The sequence below is a fragment of the Apteryx rowi genome, unplaced genomic scaffold (genome assembly GCF_003343035.1).
Source record: "Apteryx rowi isolate R43461 unplaced genomic scaffold, aptRow1 scaffold_85, whole genome shotgun sequence".
Classification (NCBI taxonomy): domain Eukaryota; kingdom Metazoa; phylum Chordata; class Aves; order Apterygiformes; family Apterygidae; genus Apteryx; species Apteryx rowi.
In genome coordinates, this window is record NW_020451149.1 from 403,919 (window position 1) to 428,335 (window position 24,417).

At 39.6% G+C, this 24,417-nt stretch overlaps 1 protein-coding gene across 1 annotated transcript in view; it reads right to left on the reverse strand.

The window, feature by feature from the left end:
- ANKRD17 (ankyrin repeat domain 17) overlaps positions 1-24,417 on the reverse strand; it is a 54,807-nt gene that overhangs the window by 3,229 nt on the left and 27,161 nt on the right. The window contains exons 17-33 of the mRNA XM_026090105.1: positions 21,185-21,333; positions 19,733-19,844; positions 19,422-19,567; positions 16,709-16,851; positions 15,783-15,996; positions 14,576-14,751; positions 13,560-13,722; positions 12,444-12,539; positions 11,023-11,139; positions 10,038-10,209; positions 8,729-9,176; positions 7,932-8,069; positions 7,566-7,721; positions 7,181-7,330; positions 4,948-6,596; positions 2,908-3,105; positions 1,613-1,861 (exon numbers count right to left, since the gene is read on the reverse strand). Coding sequence (XP_025945890.1) covers positions 1,613-1,861; positions 2,908-3,105; positions 4,948-6,596; positions 7,181-7,330; positions 7,566-7,721; positions 7,932-8,069; positions 8,729-9,176; positions 10,038-10,209; positions 11,023-11,139; positions 12,444-12,539; positions 13,560-13,722; positions 14,576-14,751; positions 15,783-15,996; positions 16,709-16,851; positions 19,422-19,567; positions 19,733-19,844; positions 21,185-21,333 — 4,476 coding nt within the window. The remainder of the gene's footprint in view (positions 1-1,612; positions 1,862-2,907; positions 3,106-4,947; positions 6,597-7,180; positions 7,331-7,565; positions 7,722-7,931; positions 8,070-8,728; positions 9,177-10,037; positions 10,210-11,022; positions 11,140-12,443; positions 12,540-13,559; positions 13,723-14,575; positions 14,752-15,782; positions 15,997-16,708; positions 16,852-19,421; positions 19,568-19,732; positions 19,845-21,184; positions 21,334-24,417) is intronic.

Below are 24,417 nucleotides of genomic sequence, written 5' to 3' on the forward strand. Positions count from 1 at the left end.
GATGGAGCACATCAGAAACAGCCCCTGTGTGGAGAGACACTCCAAGGCAAGAACCTCATGCAGCGGCAAAGAGGGTTGAAACGTAACATGCAACTAAGGTGTAGCCCCCGCAATTTTTCTTCAACTGAAACATAAAACTGCCGTTTGCAGTAACTCTCCCTCCTCCGAAAACCCTAAATTCTTGGCATGTGTGGTGCTGCAAAGGGGTATGTATGCTATGAAGGTAATTTGCTCCACTTCCATTCTCTTGAGCTATTTCATAAACACACAGACACAGAAAGTACTTTTTACACACAAAACCAGGAAATGACCAGCCAGAGATGTGTGCTTATATTCTAATTATATTAATTTACTAGAGGCAACTGCTGTAGAGTTATTATGATTAACATCTAAAACATTCAGTGAGCCAATTTTCCAAATAAAATAAGGTAAATTTAATGGGGGGGGGGGAGGGTTTGCAGGCACGCTGCGGAGAGAAATACATCAACATTTCTGAATCCATCCTAATTCTCAACAAGAGTTTATCAGTTAGAGTCGATTCCATTATAAGCTGAAAAATCTAAATGCTAGAGTAACTGCACAAATTAGAAATAAAGCAACATTACCAAAACAAACCAAGACAGACATCAAGGGAAAATTTTATGTCTAGACAGCTTGGTTCAAAATATTCAATTTCTAAAGCCCTACAGATGAATAGCCTATGACAACAAAGAGACCAGGAAAACAACATTAGTGAAATGAAAAAGGCAAAAGCTTCGGATCCATCCTAGCTATTTTGCATTTGGGAGATGGGGGCGGGGGAGGGAACAGGACAGTGTACTCATCACATGAGAAGAACATGCACTGTTTGTCTATTAAAACCTAAACATGTTTTGTCTGTTCAGTCAAGCAGTGCAACAGGTTGTCAGGAGAGCTTGAGCAGTTTCCATCCTTGGCCATTTTCAACATCAGATTGGATAAAGCCCTGAGCAACCTGACTCAGTTTTACACAGGAGGTTGAGATGACCCTCCACAGGTCCCTGCCAACCTCAATTATCCCACCATCCTAAAAAGTCAACTTTTAAATAATCAGTCCAAAATAAATTGCATCCTAGAGTCCTAACATCCCATTGATAACAAGCATTTTTAAGGAATTCTTAAATACTGAATTCCAAAAGACTGCAGAAAAGCTAAGATCCTTGTGTAAGTGAAAGACAAATAGGGTGATTGCACAGAACAGTGGAAAACCAAATGCAGAATATAATCTATTAAGAAAAAAAGGAACAATGTCAAAGTTGCTGCTATATAAATTTTATGGTTCTCATAAGAAAAAAGTTTTAGCTATGAATTAAATATTAATCTTTACTGTACAAGGTGATGTGTTCATGAACAAAAATATATCCAATTATCTTTGAAAGCCTTCATTTCCCCTCCTCTTAAATGTATCGATCCTCAATCAGTTCATCCCTGTACAGGATAGTATTACTTTCCTTGTTATTTATTACTTCAAGTTAGAAGAAACCTTCACAGCAGAGACACCCTTTTCTGCATTATCTTTCAGCTCCAAAGCAAAGTTAGGAAAACATATTACAGGGAACTACAAGCACAAGAATGTCTATTAAACACTACGCACCTTGATTTGCACCTATACCTTCAAAGGACCAGATACCACTATGTCCCACTGGAGCAGCTAAGTTGCTCCCAATAACAGATGGTGTAGAAGTTCCAGTTTGTCTAATACGTGCAGACCGTTCAGTCCCAATTGGAACAGGAACTTTTCTGTCCTGAGAAACATTATTGGGTTTTTCTGATCCCAAGGACACTGCTGAAGGGGCGGGAGACGGTGCTCTTACTCCAGAAGACACTGACTGAGCAGGAGATTCTACAAGAAAACAAGAGAATTCAGTAAWGTCAACGATACCCTCTCAAGTCACCGTGAACCTATTCTTTTACGTCAAACCATACACCAAACAAGTGAAAATGAGTAGTCTGTTAGTGCCACATTTGAACGGCAGACACTTTAGCATAATTTGAACAGTTTTACTTTCAGATCAGACATTCATCTATTTAATTTCTTACATAAAGTGATTATTGTACACCATCAGCTACTGAACATGCAGTGCAACTGATCCAAATAGACAGCTGAAAATTGTAACCAAGCATTACTGTCCATCAGCGATACAGGATTTCAAGATTATATCCAAAAGCATAGCTCACGTAGACCCATGTTTGCTTTTGTTGGTTTAAATCCTCGGTATGTTTTTTTATTATTATCGCCAGCAAAATAAAACAACTAGATGAATTTGTTCCCTAAATAACTCAGTATTCAAAAAAATTTTCTGTCCACAAAACAACTCAGCAAAACCAACACTGTAGAGGTCAACAATAGTGAAGGAAGGTACCAGAATCTGCATTTAGCATTTCCTCCTGGAATACATTACACAGCTCAGTTTCAAGAGCATCAAAAAGCCTAACCAACCATCACTGTATAACTAGCTTTAGTAAAGCATCATTACATACTTCACACAACTCGCACTTGGAGTATTACCTTCACAAAACCAAAAAAAACCCCAGACCATTCTTTGTAGAATGACAAAAGAAAAATTTAAAAAACCTGTCAGAGACTTAGCAAACAGTCCAATGTTAATTATGAGATAGAGAACTCCAACAGCACAACCATACTCAGCTATTAAAAAAATTAATAAAAAAATTTTAAAAAAGCAAGCACTGGAGATCAAAACTTCCACTGGAAAATTTTTCTTAAAGCCTCTCGATGCCTAGTTCTAAAATATATCCCTCCCYCACCCCACCCAAGTTAAAAACAGCCAAAAAAAGGAAAAGCAGCAAGCTACTTCAAATAAGCAGCATGCAAGGCCATTTCATTTACACARTAGCTTCTCAACTAGTTTCCCACTGACTAGAACTCACCATTTGATGCTGATGAACATGGAGGCAATAAACTAAGTGGGGAAAAATGCTGTCTGTTAAAATTAGCAGCTGCAGGTGGTCCTCCCAGAGGTGTCCCAGGTGCATATATCTGACCTCCCGAAAGGTTTGAGGCAAAATTACCCAGGTGTGTAGAAGAAGGTGTTACAGAAGCATAGGGTGAATCCAAACTGACAATACCTACAGGAGAAATTGGCACAAGTGACTCCCACTACTGAAAAAAAACTCTGTAAAGACATCTCTGTAAAGAAGTCTCCATTATAAGGGAAAATAATGAGGAAAGGAAGAATATCTGTATCCAACCAACTGGCGATTTATTTATTTTTTTTATTTCATGAAGAGAATTGGGAGTCTTAAGCTTCTTACTCAGCACAGCTGCCACATACTGTCAAGACTTGCAGATAAATCAAGAACAATTCATATGTTACCATGCAGATATCTTGAATGACAAAGAATTGAAGGAACAGAATCCATGTTCTGATATAACTGCATGTCAGCATGATAACAGCATTTTATTAACCTGTAACTTAAGCTTTGTATGTTTGGAAAGCATAATTTCATACTAAGAATAGCGCAGACAATACTCAAGTTTTTGTACTTTCGCCATTCAAGTTTTAATTCATTTCAAAAAAAATAATATGCATATAAGCACCAAGATCCATCTTGAGGCATTTTCTTCCAACTCAGGGATGCATTTTCAATTGTTTAAGAAAATGGTATCTAATTAAGATTAAGTGCCACCAATTCTAGAAGAGCAATTCATCTTAGCAGAGATACCCAAATACAAAAATTGCATCTCCCCTCACATCCTCAATGAAGAAAAGGAAAAATGACATCTAAGATTTTAAGATACAGAAGAAATTAAGGAAGCCTGTTACCATTCAAATACTGTGGCTTTTGCACTTGCATCTTTCTCGAATTCATACAGCTAATGACAGAAAACTAAAATTAGTAGGTGCAGTCAGAAAAAATCTGTACACCAGCGACAGGCAGAAGAGTAGAAAAAGCAGAGCATCTGCCTTCACTGTATCATCCTTTATGAAGATGCAAGGTCTTTTTTCTCAAGTTCTTCAGGGTCTAGGGAGCTACTTTCCTACGAACTAACATAATAGTTACTGACTCTACAGACAGCTCCAACTTGATCTATTCATATCTGTAGCCTTCAGAAAGAATTGAGCTAACAACATGACTCTGGTTAGAGTGCTACTGTTATTCATAAACTGCTCAATTTATTCAAATGATACGGTGTATGGGTGCACAAAAACTACAAATGCATAGGAAGCACAGTCAATTAGACAAATTTCACAGATGGCTCCTCAAGAGCTACTCAACACGTGATATTCACAAAATATGAAAAAAATAGCTGTTATATTTGTCTTGATTCATACACAAAGCTAGACGAACAACTCATGGTTCTTATTAAAAGGGTCTAGATTGTCGGAACTGTACTTTCTGCGAGCTTCTAAAAATCGTGCTGCAAAATTCAGCACGTCAGTGAAATTGGACTTTTTGATCAAACTGAATACTAAAGAGAACATGCAGCTCTTTCTTTAAGGCCATGTTAAAATCTGGATTTTTGCAACATCCTAACACTTTGAAGAAGCTGCAAATTTTTCTGTAGTCTAAGCACAAGCAGCAAGTTATCACAAAGTGAAATGCTTAGAGATGGTAGTAGGGAAAGCAGGAAGAAACAACAGTAAAGTGTTTTACTGTCTGAGCTATCACGGAAGAGTAGAGTGAGATGTCAAAAAAAGCCTCTGGTGGACTGTCAAGTACATCAGCTGCCAAATAGTTATTAGTTTTTACAGATGACCCTTGAAGAGAGGAGAACTGAACTATGCTTACAGATGCAAGAACAATGATTAAATTTATTAGAGCCCCATTTCACTGCAGAGCAGAAGTGGATTTACTATTAGCAACTACAAAAGCAGAGGCAGAAAGTACTGAAAGTTCAAAATGCAAACATGCAGCAGTCATTAGTTAAAAACATTATTAAGATACGAACACAAAACATACACTTACCTGAGGGACTTGGAGCTGGCCTCTGTAATGGCGGCCTAAAACCTGGGGCTTTGGAAGTATCAGACTGATGTAAAGGATCTGAGTTTGGCAAAAATGAAGACTTTCCTGATAGAATAGATTCTGGTGTCGTCTGAGGTGAAACAACAGAACCACCCCAGAAGGCATGAGCAGACGTAGGACTGTTTTCAAACAACGTACTAAAGGGCCCAAATGGTAAAGTAGCACTGAAATTGGTACCCACAGACTTGTTTGCTGGATGGGCTGAATTTTGAGAAGCACTTTGTGTACTTAAGGTAGAAGGAAGCTGCACTGAAGAAGGAACACTGTGGGGCCTTTTGATGTGATTAACATTGAGGACTGCAACAGAAGAATTTTGCACAGGAGCTGGATTCTTATGAACGCTACCAGTTCCATGGACAGGCGGTCTGATGGCAGGGGTTTCCATCTTAGCCGCAGGCTGAGAAGACCCCACTGATGTCTGAGACATGGGATAGGTCATCGGGGCATTTGCTGGACCTGCCACAGGGGCAGATGAGCTCGTTGCTGCTAAATTTGGAGGCACGACCATTCGAGGATCTGGTGCAGGAACCTGAGGTTGCTGAAGAGGAGGTCTTGCCTCTTGCAGAGGAGCTCCTGGAGACTGCTGATGAGCAGGGTGCACGGAGGAGCTCCCAGAACCAGCACTGGGCTGCCTACTGCTGGCCGAGCTGCTCGTTTCCACTACTGGCGGACTACCCACTTCCTGATCAGACGAAGGTGCACCTTTATTCGGAGAGGTTGCTGCACAGTCTGAAGGACTGTTTCTAGAAGCGCCTACTGGCTGTGCAGGAGGAGAAGGAGATGATGGGGAAGATGCAGGGTAGTGTTCTTTGGCAGTAGGAATTGGATACGTGGCATTCGTAGGTGCTGTGCTGGTGTTACTCGCTGTGGTCGTCACCGTGGTTGTTGTGGCATTTGATGTCTTCACAACTGTGACAAAAAGCTGCCTTCTGACTGAAGGTGAACTTGGGCTGCCATTTGTAGCAGAACCAGGCACAGTAGAAGCCACTGAACTTGTTGTAGCTGTTGGACTAGTTGTCAAAGAACTTGCTGAATTCACCTGAGAACCGCTGCTGTTCTGACTGTTATGGCGAGGCACCATGTGAGGTTTAGGTGAGTTAGTAGCTCTTGCAGGGCTCAAAGGCCTAACAGGAAATGGACCCCATGTGGACTGAGCTGGTGGGAAAGTACCTCCAAAGTGGGTCATGGGCAACCGAGGCGGACGGATTTGCTGGAAAGTCTGAGCAGCGAGTAAAGCATGTGCAAACTGTGGAGGAGGATATGCTAATGGAAGAGAAACTTGGAAGCCAGGCCGCACATTATTCACTGGATTCTTAATGGTTTTGTGAGTGGATGCTGAAGAAATTGCAGGCACAGTGAGTGCGGAGGCAGTTTGAGATGTTGACGAAGCAGCTACAGTGGTCACTTTGATTCCCATGAGAGAACTGTTAGCAGCTGTAGTCGTGGCAGGTGTTGACGACCCTATTTTGGAGTTTGCAGCAGAACTTTTCAAGCGGTTCTTTGGAATAAGTTCATCAATTTCCTTATCTGGATCTTTAATCAGCGCATTGATCAACTGTGTGGCCTGTCTTGTTGATTCAGTGCCACCCCTATAGAATAAAAGGATGTGAAAAGGCAAAAGTACAAAGTGTTTACTCAGGTTATAGAGAAGTACTTCAACCACATCGTTGAGCCTGTCTTCTGTCATGCTAACACCGACACAAAAATGACCTCCTATCAGAAGGCTSAGCTTGGCATTTCCTTGATGACAACCGCTGCTTAAGAAGCTGAAGATGAGTATTCTAACCCAGAAAAAAAGCTGCCTAGTCTAAAAAAAATTTAGTTCCCTAAATGTCTACATGTTTAGGTATTTAGATATGTCTAAATAAGTCTAAGCATATAGATGACTGCATTTACGTCTTCAGTAGAAAAAGTTTCCCCATCTTGTCTTAGAAGTCTCCTTTTGTATAATATGATGGTACAAATCAGCAGTTCTTCTCAGCATCCCCACCCCCTTTGCCCCCCTGCCCTAAAGTGGCTGTTTATTCTTAAGGGTCAACCACAAGCCTATACATTTCTCTGCACAGAACCATGTTCTAGAATTAATTCTAAATAAAAGCAAAAAAACCCACCCCATCACACACACCCATCCCACACTCACAAGAGCAAGCACATCAAGCAGCAGCCTGCTTACCTTATTGTTATTATTCGATCTCCAGTTTTGTCCTTCTGTTTGTCGATATCTATGTGCGCTCCTGTGCACTCACGTATAGCATTGATGTTACAGCCTCCTCTGCCAATGACTCTGGAAATGACAGTTGATGGAACAGAAACCTTCTTGGACCTAAGCACAATAGAAAAAAAAATTAACTAGGAAACACTTAAATAACATTAAGCAATGGGCAGATTAGGCAAAAGAAAATTTTAAAGACAACCTACACAATAGCAAGTTTGTGAAATTCATCATATCCACTAGGGAAGAAGTACATTCGCTAACTGCAAGAACAACTACACTCAAGTTACAACAGTCTGAGACACGATACATAGAGAGGGGGGAATTGGGAGAATATTCTTCTTACCTTCTTACAACCTCCTTCCATCCTTCTTCCCTTTTCTGACCACGTTTAGGGCTAGCAATGGTCAGCTTTCCGTTTGGAGAAGAAAGGGGAGAAGGACCAGGTTTTGTGCAGGTAGACAAGGAATTACTTGTCACTTCACTGATAACTTCAGACAACCTTTAGAAGAAATTAAATGCTGTCAATACACAGTCATGAAAATAAACAAAAGGAAGATTTGCACTTGGCCTGTTCTTTCCCCCTCCCAACTCTGTTTTCTCTTTCAGTGCAATGAACACTCCAAAATGAGAACTGACAAGCCACGTTAACAATAACATTCAGTGAAAGAAGGTAAGCATCATCCCACCTAGAAATATCCAAAAGGCTCACCTGATGTTTGTAAAGCCTGAATATGGTATCAGCACACCACCCAGTACAGAAGAGCAACATTGTTCATGAAGGCTTGAATGATATTGGCATTTGAGGAGCTGGCATTGCCAAAGGAAAAATTGCTCCTGCTCAACACAGCTGTCATCACAACAATACCGCACAGGGAACGTGGAGTTAGCTCAGTGTTAGATGTTGTGTCCTTACAGTACCCATACAGGGAGGGAAACAGTACGTCATGTCCCAGAATAAGTGCTGCCCACCAACAGTTAAGAAGGTTGACTGCATCTAAGTTGTACCTCCAAACTGGTTTGGGTTCTAGACACAGCACAGAGACCGAACAGCTCCATTACCTACATTAGTACAATCCTAACTCTTCCAAAGGGAAGGGAGTACTTATAGACTGCCTCCAGGTTAAACCTTTTAAATTGAAACAGTGAGTAGTCTTAGGCAAGACCAACAAAAGGGAAGAAATAAAAAGCCAAAGTAACCACAGTATAGCTGACTTGAAAAGCAGGAATGCATTATATTAAGAGGCTGCTTGAATTAAGATGTTTACACCTCAAAATATGCCACGACCCCCTAATTTCATCTATCTGACTCCTGCTTCTGAGTCTATTGAGTTCAAGTTCATACTGCAACAACGTTCATGCTCCTCACACAACAAACAGCAGCAAGCACGCAGGGTTTCGTCCATTCCTAACAACTGATTTAATCATGTATGTCCATGGAGACAGGGGTGCAGCCTTCAAATGTAGGGCAAACACCTTGAATAGGCATACACAGTCAAAGAAACTTACTTTATGGATGATTTGGCAGTAACTGCTTTCCTCTCATCCTTCGGACAAGTGACAAGAACTGACGGTTGTTTTTTGTTGCTTTGTGTGTTAGTAACGGCTGTGGAAGAATGATTGTCACTTTTGTGGCTGCTGTTGCTATTGCTGCTTTCATCGCTACAGCTGGAAATCCTCATATTATCACTGTCACCACTTTCACTAGTACTGCTGCTCTTAGATTCACCATTCACTTTTTCTGGCTGGCCATAGGAAATGGGGAGTTGATCATCAAATATAATTTGAACATTATCAGGGGCAACTTTGTTTTTCCTGTTTTTTCTTTTGGAGCTTGTTGTGGTGATGGTATTATTCCTTTTTCCATGGGAACCTGCTAAAGTTGTCCAAGTTGCGGATATACCTATGGTAGTTGTAGTGGTAGCACTAGGAGGCTCCATTGGGACCTCTGGATCATCTGATGGAAGAGTTAAAAAATCAGCATTAATTTATCTGGCTTAAGAAAGTCTGTGTGGTTTTGTTTTCCAAGTGACATCTCTGTCATACTGAAGAATTCATTATTAACTTCAAAAAATGCTGAGTCTCAAAAGACCCGAAGAAACAAACAGAACCACTAACCACACGGACTTTTGTAAAACTATTATGTGTGGTACCATGTAGTCTCTCTTCCCTTGCTTATGATAATAGTTATCTAAAAGTTCATTCTTATCTTGCAACAAACACAGCAGGATTTTAACAAAGGCATGGAAAGGCAGACCCAAGTATTTAGGGGACATAAACAAGTATATGAAACAACAGATCAAAATGCTTTACCACATGTGTTCCCTTTCTTTTAGCATATGAGAATGAGGGAACACTCCATGAAAACCCATTTCTCCATACACCACATGAGATGAAACTCACTACCCTAAATGAGCCAGGTTTCAGCTCTTTGAGCAAGAAGAGATGGATATTTATTTGGAATCCAATGTTGCAATTTTTTCAACAGGTCATTACTATAATTTTGATATCAGGCAAAAAATTAATTGCCTAAGGTTTAAGTATTGGGACCTTGAAGAGAAAGAACATGCCAAAACCCTCCCTGCGATTAGTTAATCTGTAATTGCCACTGCCAAGCCGCTGGTAACAGCGCCTCACCACAGCAGGATGCCACAGATAAACCATCATGCTGATCTAGGGATTTAATAGAAAAGGTAGACAAAAGGAAAACTCAGTGGGTCATATGAAAGGCTGTTTAATTTTGACAAGAAGAGTCATTTCTAATACTGGGAGTAAATACTAATACTGTCTTACAAGTAACACAGAACTGTAAAATCACCTTCAGGTTTTAGCTTCTCCTTCTCCTGAGCAGCTTGGAGTTCAAAATTCTCTTTATTTTTTGCTTCAATTTCTTCTAGTTTTCGTCTTTGTTCTTCTTTTTTCTTCCTCCTCTTCTCCTTTCTTTTTTCTCTTTTGGCAGCCAAAGCCAATCTTCTGCTTTCTTCCCTTAGCTACAAGTCAAGCACATTGAACAGTATTCGATGATGTATCATACGTTTCAAAAACATGAATGCTTCATCACAGCATCCTTGCCCATTTCCTAGGAAGCTGAACTTGAATTTTGACTTTTTTTTTTTTAAAAAAGCAAAACAGAAGGGAAATATTCTCTCCTGTACTTGGTTTTTAGGTAGTTACTCTTCCAAATGCTGACATTAACAAGACATTAGTGTAAAAACAAAAGCCACCAGACAAAAGAAGCCAGAGAGTTTTCCTACATGTTTTTTCAGGATTCCTCAAGTAACCATGTATGCAGCAGTACTGTCCACACAACACTCACCTCCCTTTCCAAGAACGGAACACAAAACTCTCCAGCTAATTTGGATACAAAATGTGTCATCTGACACTACATTTTACTTGGATTTTTCTATTAGATTTCTAATACATTCCTATGGTTTCTAGTAACATTATTGGCACACATTTTCATATTTAAGACCTACAAAACGCAGGTTTTAGATCCAAAATCCATACCAATGTGATTGGAAAAATCCCCATGTATGATTTACTTGGCAAAAAATTCTGCTAAAAATCCTTTTTCAGGTACAATATTACACAGAGAAAGCATTTCATTATATAGAAGTTGCTTGATCCAATTGCTCAGGAAGTAAATAACAAAAATTACTTGGGCAGCTAGACATTAAGTTTTTACACGCAAATTACAATTATGTATGTATTCTTACGTACTTTCACAGATCTTATGATCTTGAAGGAATGTAAAATTACAACTTTACAAAAAAAAATCATAATTCCAAACTCTTTCAACTTGCCTTCTCCAAGTCCAGTTCCTCTAAAAGAATGCTTGCGTTTTTGTTTGCTTCAGCAGCCTGTCTATCTTTGGCTTGAACAATTGATTCCATACATAGGTGGCACTTCTTCAGCATCTCCTAAAATGATAAGGTACGTGAGATTTGACTTTTTTAGACCGAGGATTCACATTATGCGTGTTCAAATGTACACACTCAAGCTTATACCTGCAATTTACAGACTGCTCAACAGCTTGTACAGAAGGTTTTAAGGGAGAAAAATGAACATGTTGATATTCAAATAGTACTAGCATTCACGTTAATACTAAGTTAGTCCCATAGTCGATAAGCTATGAAAACAGCATTTACTGGTTTTTAAATCCTAAGCAGTAAGGTTACCACAAAACAAGTATTTTAATCTTATGAAATGACAATTTTGTAGTAATAYGGTGCCATCAGGAGAAGGAATAAGTTCTCCGTCGATTCTTGAGTAAGGCATTAATATCTTAAACACAACTACCATGCTATTTGCACAACCATTCTCTGTAACTTCAACTTCCTTCCAGTAAGCTCCTCTTCATGCCCAACCTTACAAACTGWTATTCCACAGTCATAGGTAATAAAGACTAATCAAGAATGAATCTGTGACTGCATGGCAGTAAATACATTTAAACATATAGCATGCCCTGCATCATGCAATCAGACAGCAGTCATTGCAATGGGCAACAGAAGACATACTGTGCTAAACATGGGGGTTACTTCAGCCTCAAAAGGCACATCACAACCCAAACCCCAGAAAAAAAGACAACTCCATCTTCTGCAGCGCAGAAGATCAGCAAAAAGACAGAATCACTAAGACCACATTTCTCCACTCATTGCTCTTACCACTTCCTTTTACTGCTCAATAGATTTTGCCCCTGTTCATCTTGACCAAAATGAACTGTACACAACCAAACTCTCACAGAGAAGAACAGCAGTTTATCTAATATCCTGTAACTAATTACTTTACTGTTAGGTATTTTCTTAAATCTTACTTGTACAAAGTTTCATAGAAGATTCTGAATCTTCATACATGAACTCACACACACTCTTGGCAGAAGATCATTCAGTTACCCCTGCCCTGCTGCAAAAGTGGTCATAAATTCAGTACAAACATGCTCAGTAGGAAGCGATGTAGCCTAGTCCAGAAAAGTAACTAGGAGACCACTTCAAAATAAGYACATGTAATGGACAGCACTACCTGACTACCGTTTTCACAGAACTAAGGTCTACAGAGCTACAGTGGTCACATTCTCCTGTTTTCTGCCTTTTTTCTGGTAACTCCCAAGGCGACCATCACTTGCCTGAGGCCCAGGGTGCCAGCAAGCAAAAGACCGCCTCTGTGCTGCAGCCGAGTCACAGTATCATCCCTTCAGAAATGTTATCTTACTTATCATCTCACTTACCTTATCAGTAATTGTTGCTATGTATCTCATACATTCCGAGTCTGATGGAAACTGGTTTACTTCTTTCACTAGGTAGCGCACCACTTTTACATGACCCTGAAAATGAAATGTCACAGAGGTCATTTCATATCAGGCTAATTGCCTCTGCTTTCTAAGCAACTCTTCAGTTCAAGCACTCCTTGCGTAATATTTCAGCTCCTTCACATAATGCTTTCAACACTTAAAACATTTTTYTAAACCATCTTTAACACCTCTTAAGCAGTGGCATGTTTTCTTGCTTTTATGAAGTAAGAAAACACAAGCAATTCTAGTTACTATTGTCAAGACTGCACACTGACAGTGAGAGAAATCAGAATTCTACTTCTCAGTTACATGGTCTAACTAGGAAACATATCTTCCACTCAGCTCATGTTTTTCTTCTACCTGTGTCTCTTAGTCTAACTTCAGTTTATGGCAAAATGAAACTGGTTTAGATTTCATTTCATAGGATCAACAGTGAGAACTGCAGTACTGACTTCCTAAAAAGTTTCCATGACAGATTAAGGAAATGAAACTTCCCATGATAATTACAATTCAAGCAGCCCTTGTTCCAGTCACACTTTTATGTACTTCTTCCTTACTTGTCCTTTTTGTTGGTTTTCAAATGCCAGGCTCTGGCAACTTCGAGCTGTAAGTTCCTACAGTCATTTCAAATTTTTAGGTACAATAGCACTTTAAAAGGACAATATGTCAAGAGTCAAACCTGCCTAAAAAATTTTGGGGGGGGGGGGGGCAGCAGAAGTGCTCATCCCCTCTTGCACAAGACTCCAATCCAACACATTTCCAGTTCTGTCGCCAATTCCCCCTCTCCACACACACCACAGTTCTCTCCTCACAGCGCAACAGGCCCATGAGAAGCAGACTCTAAGAACACCTATAAAGCAAGCTTCTCCCAGAATTTAACACAGTAATTACACAGGCGACACACATACCTATTTTTGAAGATTCCATGCCCAGTATTAAAATTAATTTGCAGATTTTGAAAGATTTAGTTTCTCTCAACTATGTTCTATTTATTATAACCGTGCAGTTATGATCAAGACAATATTAAGACCAAAGCTGAAGCTGACATTGTACCTTTCGAAAGGCTGCCATAAGAGGAGTTATCTTCCTGTTATCAGCAGCATCCACATCTGCTCCAGCTTGAACTAGYAGCTGGACAACATCTAAATGTCCTCCATTTGCTGCAAGCCACAGTGGAGTATTCCCCTTCTTGTTACGCACATCAATGTGAGCTCCTCTACAAAAACAAACATATTTGATCAAAACTCTGGACCATGTTTTAGTAACAGGTGTCAACTGGACTGGCAAAAGTCCATCCAATACCTAAGAAAAATTGGCTTATTCAATATTCATTTTACGTGAAACACATGCATAGAGCACTTCAGTTTCTGAAACAGCATTTTTGGGCTTTTTCCGATCTGTCAAGAGCCTATGCTCAGCCTATGATCATTCAGATTTAAATCACAGTGTCAGCTAGCTCTGAAGCTTCAGTAATTACTTCATTAATTCCTGTCCATCAGTACACTGTATCCTCAGCAAGTTACTTGCAACAATTTGTGAAGCTTTGAGTGCAAGCCAACAGCCAGTGCTGTTACTTGTCATCAGACTGCATACCCAAAAGCTGCTTAGGAAGCTTTTCTGCACGGAATGTAGATTGTGATCAAGTTTTTAAAAAATGACATCATGAGGGTGTAAGTTTTAAGCACATCTTCTGTTAGCCTGTTTAAGGACTTGACACTTCCCTCTAACATATACTGACATGTCCATTTACCATAAATGTGAACTTAATAAGAAATTGCTCATTTCCAACACACACAATTCAGTGAGCTCGGAAAACCTCAATTAGCCAAACCTGGGCAAAAGGAAGCACTTAAACACCAAACAATTTTGTTTGATCACTCTCAATGAATAAAAACATATAATTAGCAAGGTTAACAAATCCAGAAGACCTGAGTTCATTTTAGCCAATCCTAGTATGGGATAAAAACAATACCCCTCTCACCCAAGTGCATATTGGGAAATACAGATTTGTGAAAAGAACTCTATATTCAAGATCTTTGTCTTCAAGCAGCATTGCTTCAGATATGTACCTGCTAATAAGAAGCTCACAGAATTTGTAGTGCCCTTTGTCTGCTGCAATGGTTAAAGCTGTATCTCTTGAGGAAGGTACTGGAGGAGCATTTACATCTGCACCTTTGTCCAGCAGAACTCTGCCCACTTCTGCATATCCACCAGAAGCTGCTTCCATTAATGGTGTGAGGCCAGTCTAAGACAAGCAAGCGGGAAAAATAAACAATTAGCATTTTATTACCTAAAAAGCCAGAACTAATTTCTACTTCCAGGAGCAAATTTCAAGTTCTGGCTTATGCCCTCCAATTGTTACCTGGCCAGTTTCCTAATAGCTTAAACAACATTTTGAAAGAGAATATCAACTTCAGCTGCCTAGAAAAGAGCCTTCACTGAGCTGCACTTTGGAGGTAGAACATACTGTTAGGGGAAAGCCCCAGTCCTCTGCTGTTGTGCAGTGCTAAGGGTGAATCAAAGCCCTTTGCTGTCACAGTTTCTCATTGAGAGATGCTGCATAACGATGCCCAGAAAGCACCTGGTAGGTCAAGGGGACACAAGACTTCAGCAAGGAAGAGACCTACCAGCTATCAGCACTTTTAAGATCCTTTGGAGTTCACCCGCTGTCAGAAACTAAAAATGGTGGAAAAGGATAAAGACAACCACCTCTGTCGCAGGTCACTTCACTTCTTTGGTATTCTGGCCAGCTTTAAGAGAACAGCCTTTCCTCCAATTTTAAGAGCTGGGGTCAGCTGATACAAAGCCCCTGGAACACACATCCTATTGCAATTCCATATTACCTCTGTGGCTGTAGCAGCCAGGCAGACTGAAGAGATGAGTCCAAGGGCACAGGCTTGGCTGAAATTCAGACTCTACTTTCTGAATACATGAAAGCCTTGTATTTTTATTAAGTTAACAGATCAATGCTGTTATGCTCATAACCATCTGAAGATTAAATAAGGCTTCAGAAACAAAAACATCTGGTCTGAAGAACTGTATAACCACATGAATATACCAGCCTTCAAATACAGCCACAGTTTTTCTTTAAAATATACAGTCTTTCTCTAGATGGCTTCAGAAATATGCCTTTGATCCACAACAGACTTCAACTTCACTTGTTCATTTAACTTCCAAAGGAAATGCATAGAACAGAAGAAAGTTTTAAGCTGACCACACAAGTCATGTCTTACAAGCATCTCTTTTAGGTGCCTTTTTCAACTCTTTACTCCTTACCTTAGCTCTATGCTCCACATTAGCTTTCCTGTCAAGGAGCAAGCTAACCACTTCAGTTCTCCCTTGGAAACAAGCTAGAGTCAGTGCTGTATTCCTATTGGTCTCTATCTGGGCATTTATATCAGAGCCCATGTCCAATAATAGCTTGACAGCAGCAGTGTGCCCATTCATGGCTGCCAACATTAAGGGAGAAATGCCCAATTTGCTACCAGTTCTGGAAAAGAAAAAAATTGTTTAATCATAATCATATTTATAAAGTTAATTAAACAACACTTGTAAAGGCAGAGTATCCAAAACACAAAAGCAGTTCAACAAATTATTACTGAAACGTCAAACAGTACGTTACCTAAGACAAATAATTCTGCTTACAGTTATTACACATGCTTCCTTTTAATTGTGGTAGATTTGAAGGCATCCCTTACAAGGAGATAATTTCTGCTTAGACTTTTTCACTTGTGCTGTGTGTACATTAGCTTGTTCTCCCCTCCCAATAGATGGGTAAGGTATTACAACCACCCCAACACAAATGCACACTCTTTGAAAAAGCTTTCATTAAGCTATACAGGGAAAAAACAGAGGGGGCACAAAACTAACACTTTCTTCCTCTAACCCAGAACTGATTTCAACTACCAGGCCAACCAGGGCAAGACAAAGGATTTCCATCTTTGACCAAAGGCGACAGACAGTAGGACGAAGGAAAAAAGTTAGGGAAGTTACAGAAATACACTGAGGGAGATGGAAGTTAGTGCTGCTGTTCATTTCCACCCGGAGGGAAAAAACCTCCTAGAAGTAAGACCACACATCGCTTGTGATCCTGTAACAACAGCAAGCTTTTGTTCCACTTAGTCACCAAGGAAGCCTTTTAAAAAGGGTCAAAACCCAGAAGACTACGAAAACATGAGAGAAGGGGTGAAAAGGGAACTTGCCTGGAATTGATTTCTGCTCCAGCATTTAGCAGAATCTTGATAATGTTCACATATCCACCAGAAGCAGCAAGACTTAAAGGTGTGTAATCAGAAACGTTCCTGTGCTCTTTGTTTGCCCCTCGAGCTAGCAGCAACTCCACCACCTGCAGTGTTTTAAAAAATAACATTTGCTTTCCTTCCAAACTTGCAGATCTGTCCAGAGTAAACATTTGTGAAGTCTAAATATACCCTTGACATCTTCCAACAGAAACAGAGCCATTTTACTTGGTTGCTTCACCATACTCTCACACTTCCACAAATCCACAAGGTTGCAACTACGTTCCCAAAACTGATGACACTAGCTTTCATGTAAGTCATGACTATTCATTAGCATACTTATACGGTTCATATCAAATTATACACGATAGCCAGCAAACTGAGAAGAATTTATGATTATTTCAGCCATTAAGACTGCCAAAAATACAGACTCAGTTTGAATTCAGTATAAAAAGTACTCTTGTTTTTTGTCCTCTCCCATTTTGGTGCTCAATTCTTTATCAAGTTAAAAACTCATCTTCAAACCAAGGTGTTGGAGCAAACCAAGGACACAGCTGCATGCTTTTATGTTATGTTTGCTATTTATACCATTGGATCAGACCGCACATAGAAGTGATACATGCCCCTGTTGCCTCTACACCAAACACACAAGCCAGCAGAGAATTTCATATTTGCACCACTGGTGGTTTTATTTGTACAGTAAGAAAACAAAACAAAATACCTAGTGTTTCTTTGAGTAAGCCTTCCTTACCAATTAATTCACAACCCAAATATTTCACAGCTTCCCATATTCTACATGAAGTTCACATTCTGAAGTTTGGCAGAACACTTGATAGGAAACTAAACTTTCTGGGCACAAAATCCAAAATGAACTCTAAGGCAAAAATCCAACAGTGTCATCCCTGATGCAATAATATTTCATTTGCCTCATTCACATTTTGAAGTTTAAGGCATGTCTAGAGTGGCCGCAGACAGCTGAAGCCAAGGGCTTTTCAGTTAGAATATTTTGCCTTGAGATCACAGGACAGACATTGCCCCATGTTCTCCACACCTGCATCACATACTATTTGGAAAAAGAAATTCTCCTGGCTGCCCCAAAGCCCACTATGACACAGCTGCTAGATTGCGCAAAGAAACACTGTTTGAGATGTGCAGATCAATCAACTCTGAAAGAATGAGCATAGCTTCACCTTTACTGTATGAGGTTGCGAGCCACGGAAGTAGGAGCTGCTATGACAGACTCACTGAAAAGCAGGTCTTCTCCTTTCACACGAAAGCTTATCATTGTCATTTGCAACTAAAACTGATATCTGGTGCCCTCTGAATGGCACTAAGAAACAGGCCAAGAGAGCTACAAGTTCTTAGGAAAATTTTGTCCAGTGAAATCATCTGTCATCTTTTGAAAGCCAGTCTCACTTAAGACAACCTGCACAAGTGGGAGAGCTGTCTCCCTTCATTTATTTCTAGCTGGCCATGGACAGAGGAAGACAGTCCTACACCTGATTTCATAGCTTATGCTCCAAGCGTGGCCTTTGCAACCTGATTCATAAAAGCATTAGCAGAAATATATGGTTAGATTTGTATGAACCATTAGAAAAAAACATGGATTCTGTAATCAGGTCACAGAAAACAATATTTCACGTAACACTCAAAGACATCCCTYACAGTTACTTCTGGTCAATCACTCAAAAAAACCCTTTGTGTTTTAAGTCAGGGACACTGGAGTGATTTACAATACTTGGATACCCTTTGGCCTACACACAATAAACGAGAAAACCCTCTTGGCTCCGCTAAGGAGCTGATCCATGTCTCAACTCCAGCTTGCCCTGAGTATGAACACCATGCTACCATATTCTTATGTCTACAGTTTCACAGACACTTCAAGAGAGTTTGTTGTAAGCATAAAATAAATTTGGGGTTAGCTGAAAATTTTATAGTGGAGAAACACAGGATGTCTGTATAAAGCAGTGGCCTAGCCATGAAGCGTCTCACACCACTGCTTCATACAGAGTAATTTATTTCTAAAGCTGTAACATCCAGTCCAACATCGCTTCACGTAACATCGAAGCAGGAACAAGACAACCACAGTAACACGTCAGTACTTGTTTCAAGTCCCTCTTCTCCCGTTCAGCAGAATAGAGTACAAGCGATCCTAGATACCAAAAGCCTCACTTACCTCCCAGATGTGCCCTGCCTTCCCTCCCCAAACCCCTAACTAGACAACAGTCCAAATTTCTTGCATTTCAAAGAACATCCAGATACATTTGTACATTGCTGTGATTGCTATTTTGTCCCTAATGTTCAGAGTTTGAATGTAACCTTCTTTTAACGAAATGACACTGCAACAAGAACGGTCATTGCATTCACTTTCAGATTTGTATCAAACTAAGCTGGTAAAACATCCCAAAACTGGCCACTAATGATTACAGTCATGAGGTCTGTTGTGCAGCTTTGGCCCAGCTTACGGAAACCGGAAAAAAAATGATTTATATTAGGCATTCTGCAATATACAACTTCGAAAATGTTTTTTTAAGTTATACCTCTGCATTCTTTTTAAAAACCACCATCTTGAGAGAGCATGGTTAATATTAGTCTAATTTTTCCTGCAAGACTGTTTTGGTATACTGACACAATATATAATCTACAATCTGTTCTAAAGAGTTAAGTTCTACTTCACCTCTTGCCTCCCTCCTGAACAAGCCAAAGACAAAGGAGTGTCCTTGGTTCTCTCCGACTGGGCTTCAATATCAGCTCCATTGTCCAATAAGATTTCAACAACGCCCACATGGCCTGCTGTAGCAGCCAAAATAAGTGGAGTAAATCCTGGAATGAGAAAGGATGTTTGAATAGTCTACATTTGCAACTTCAGTTTAAGTGATAAAAATTAAACCACCAAAAAGATATCTAAAAATCTGACCTAACGATTTTATTCATTGAGCTACACTCAAAGTCCAGAGTGGGTCTATGTCAGCATACTGGGTGACCTACCTTTCTTGTCCCTGTGTTCAATATTAGCTCCTCTCTCCAGCAGTGTTTGTACTAGTTCTTCGTGGCCACCAGCACAAGCAAGTGTCAATGCTGTGTCATGATTACTCTCAGTCTGAAAGAAACAGATACCACATACAAAACAAGAGAATTATTTCCTTCATAACATACAGTCCCTGCTCATATTGTGCAACAGCCTACATACAACTGCATCTGTGACCAAAAAAGCTTCCATAAGCTTAGGACATGTCTACTGATCACCACAGAGTCTTCTTATGAACTTGAACACAAAACAGGATTCTACTTCTCTAGTGAGTTTGATAGAGACTTAAGAAGCAACAAACACTTTATTCCTGCCAGGGCCCAGTTAAATGACCACCAGCTTATCTGAAAGATTTGGGAGGACTACTGTCATGATTAGTTATAGCATAGTGACTGAATAAAACAACAACTTCCTTGAAAAAAACAAAAAAACAAAAAAACCCCAAGATATCCAACACACTGGTTTCTGATAACTGGTCCCTCTCAGGACAAAAAAGAAAAAACAAACAAAAAAACAAAACAAAAATTTCTTGACCAATGTAGAAAAAACTTAGAAGTATCAGAGAGAAGTAAGTTTTCATATTGCTTTACTTTATTATGACCCAGGGCAGCTGATCTACATTGGTGTCTACCAGCTCACAACCAAACCCATTAGGCTATGGAAGGAGTTCCTGTACACGGTTACAGCAGAAACCAAGCAAATGCCAAGAGCAGCAGAACTAACCAAGGCTGGTTTCCCAGAGATTTCTCTCCCTTTCTCTGCAACAGTTCTTCCCTCTTCTCCATCCTGCCTGCAATATCTCAGCCAGACAAAAACAGGTGTATTATGTATAGTCTAGAACTAAACATGTGCATACATAGTGTATGCATGCATTTTTCAATGGCCAGCTAGCTACAGATCAACATTAACTAGCCATTTTTAAAAATTACTTTCAATAGAGATATGCTTTTCCCTTAGTGGAGAGGAGAGCTTGCATTATTTCCTCTTGTTAAGAAACTTGTATAAATGATTAGTTTCGATACTTCCATATTTTTGTCATGCTTGGTTGTCATTAGCCAACAAGTTGAACAGGCAATCTCTTCAACCTCATTACTGTCTTAGGAAACCAGGCCCAGAAATATTTAAGTTGTGTCAGTAAACAACTTAGCTGTTTCCTGTAATCACACAGACAGAAAAATTAAAAACTAAAGTGTTCAGTCATTCAAAGACCTTCTTCTCTTTTGTTTAGCTACAGCACAGAGGAAGGTGGSCTGCACCTCTATGGGGAGTTGCACAGGCTTTCTAAAGTCACCAAATAAGTCTCTAGAACCAAACACATTGGAAACAGAACTGTTTATTATCAATCAGTTATTCATGATGCAGAAGCAAAATACCTTCACTCATCTGTGCTGTGGTGATGATTTCAGGCTTACCTGTGCATCAATATCTATAGCAGGGTAGATTGGTAGCATGGCTGAAGGAGAAATGATAGGACTTGGAGCTGGCGTCTGAGGTTGGGAGACAGAAGTTGCAATGCTGTGGGTAGGAGTGTTTGACATTGCAGATGCTCTTCCACTCACTGCTGTTGAACAGAATAGCTACACTTAGTAAAAGCACAATTTTTACTTCCAATTTTTAACATTACAGTAAATGGCAACTGAGAGTGACAGAACTCCCTAAATATGTCATTTTACACAAATACGTATTTTCACACGCTTAACCCTATTTTTTGAACCTTTAACTCTTTGAGCTTAACAACTGTGAGCAGTTAAATATCATTAGGTCAAAGAAATACATAAGTATTAAACTGGCTAATTTTCTAAAAAGCCACCACAAAAAAATTTTTTATTTTTAAACAAAATCTTTCCTACAAGACATCAGTCATTATTTGGACTCAAGGTTCAATACTTTTCGAAGCAGGACCGCAGCACAAGTAGAATCAAYGGATATCTATGCCCTTTTTTAATAAACAGCTTCAAGAGTCTCATATCAGAGCCTGTCCAACCTCCCCCTCTAAAACATGACACCAAAAGCAGCAGTGATGGGGGTCAGGATGATCACAGCACGATTTGTTAAAACCAGAGAAGTAGAAGCTTCGCATCAGCCATTTTGCAGAGACTTTGGTGAAGGATGTTAGGATAAGCCAAAAGGTAATACCATTGTACAGGTGGTGACAACGTCTCAACATGACACAGGTTAGCACCCTGACTGCAGCACTTGCCTGAAACACATTTGATATGCAGAATGTCTACAAGTACAAAGCAAATTTGATACTAACACAGATTTGGAAAAATAAATTCCACAGTTTTTTCCTCCCACCCCTTCTCCCGCCAAGGAATTTCATGATGTTCTTCCTGCTTTTTCCTCCAATATTTATGCAGATATTTATCAGGTGTGATCAGCAGAGGAAAGAGTGAAGTACTGTACATTTCTCCTGTTAAATTCACAAAAGCACATTTAGTTACAAAAAAAAAAAAGTTTCCACACTGTCAGTGTTCATCCAGTACACGACAGAGTAACTCTATGGAACATCAAAATAATGCCCCTCTCTCCCCAACTTTTGAAGTCTGTTTATTTTTCAAATGGGTTTAATACTCAGCCATGTCCCAAACTACCAGCCCCGGATATTTAACACCTATATTTAGTTAGAAGTGGTAACTTTCTCACCAGATGCCACAAAACTTTCATTGTAACACACCACCAACCCATACAGTCCCTCCCTCAACAAAGCAGCTATATTTTTATTCTGTTACTAATTTCATTTCTGGACTTCCTATGACAAATCCCATCAAGGAAACTAGTAAGTGCCAACTGACTATGCCTAACCTTACACCTAAAAATCAAGAGATTTCTGCCAATACCAGATCCATCCTTTCTCTGTCATTTATAGCAAAGTTTGCTTTAAGGGCCACTCTCATCTTACAAGATAATCATCCTAGGTATGAACTAAAAGAAATATAGAGAAGCTGAACCAAGGTAGCCTGACATCAGGTCAACAAAAACTACGGTTTAAGGGAGTTATGTATAGAAGAGAACTAAGCAAAGATTATAACCAAAATACGTTCAGAGGGGCATCTAATTCTAATTGGTCTGGCTCCTTATTCTTATTGTAAAGAAATAAAACCAAAAAAACAACATTGAAATTGGTTTCATACAGGACAAAAGGAAATTTTCACTTTCAACTCTTGCTCCCCTCTTGACCCATATTGCCATAACAAGCAGTTCGTGAAGACGAGCAAAGCAAATACTTGAACTGATTCTTTTCCTAGAAGTTCAAGGAAAGTTTAAGCAGCTTAAAAGAATAATGAAACTATAAAGGATAGTTTTTCTTGACTGTTTTATCTGGTCCAAAGGAACTAGACAATGATAGTACAACTGACTAGAAACTAACCTTGTGAGTCTGAACTCCATGCTGTAAAAGCATGATCACCAAATAATGCATTCACAAAAGCTACCTAGGCCACACATAGCACATGGGTTTTCAACAGTTGCTGAGGGTTCAATACAGGGCTAAGGAGAACAGAGGATGTTACAGGAGGCACTGCTACTGGTGGGGGTGGGGAGGTGGAAATCAAGCTATTTGAGAAGGCTTTTAGGTCTCAATTCAGCTTAACTTATTTTCTAAAATATTGGCATTGCAACAAGGAAATAAGTTGTGTTTTAAAGCAAACACCCCTCTTCCCACAAGAAAACAACCTTCATTTTACAACCCATGTATGAATGGCTTTACGCATGCTAACCGAGGAGACCACAAACACACATCTTGACTTACAACTCTCACATTAAATCTATATCAAGTGTTCTTCGAAAATAATTTATGGGCAAATAGAGAGTTCATATCATTACAGTACATTTCACTGAGAAACTCAAAAAATAAAACAGCATTCATGTCTAACCTCTTCCATTATATTTCTTTAAATATCACCACCTGAGCACAGTTCAAGTTTTTAACAAATAAATGGGCAGTAAACAAAATCTTTTAGGTGCCCAAAGACCAGTATTAAAAGTTTTCAGCAAGCCARAAGGTCTTCACAGCATTCTCAAGCAGTAAGAAGAGTAATCAAGTTAATCATCAGTTAACACACTGAAATGCACTGACAGTCAAAGTTTTATCTTCTCTCCCCCACTACCTGCTCCAACAGGCCAGCTGCAAAACCCAAATAGAAGGCTGTATTTCAATATTAAGTAATTGCTATTGGAAGTCTGGGATACAGCACTCTTCCAAACTGCATTACACATTAGGATATTTTAGTATATTTGACCCGGGTTATGAGGCCAGCTACAAGTCTAGATAATGCTAAGATGTAAAGTAAAGCCCCCAAAAGCTCATTTGTTGCAACACATTACATCTAAGCACCACCTGAATACTGTAGTTTAAGTCTTTTGCATTTGTTTGGATATAATGCATTCGGTTTTCTGTTTACTATCATTAGGACCACAACTTGTTGTTTATATTGGATTCTTCCTGGAGACCTCAACTATCCTTTAGCTTAGTCTCCGGAAAAAAAAGGACAGGTCACACCTGTTGCCTTCTCCCAAGAGTCCAGCAGCCCCACCGCTCAGAAATAAGCACCTAGTTTACAAATGCATCTCTCACATTGCAGAAGAAAAAAAGCAGGCAAGTTGACAGATTTGAAACCTGCACACTAACACAACATACATACAA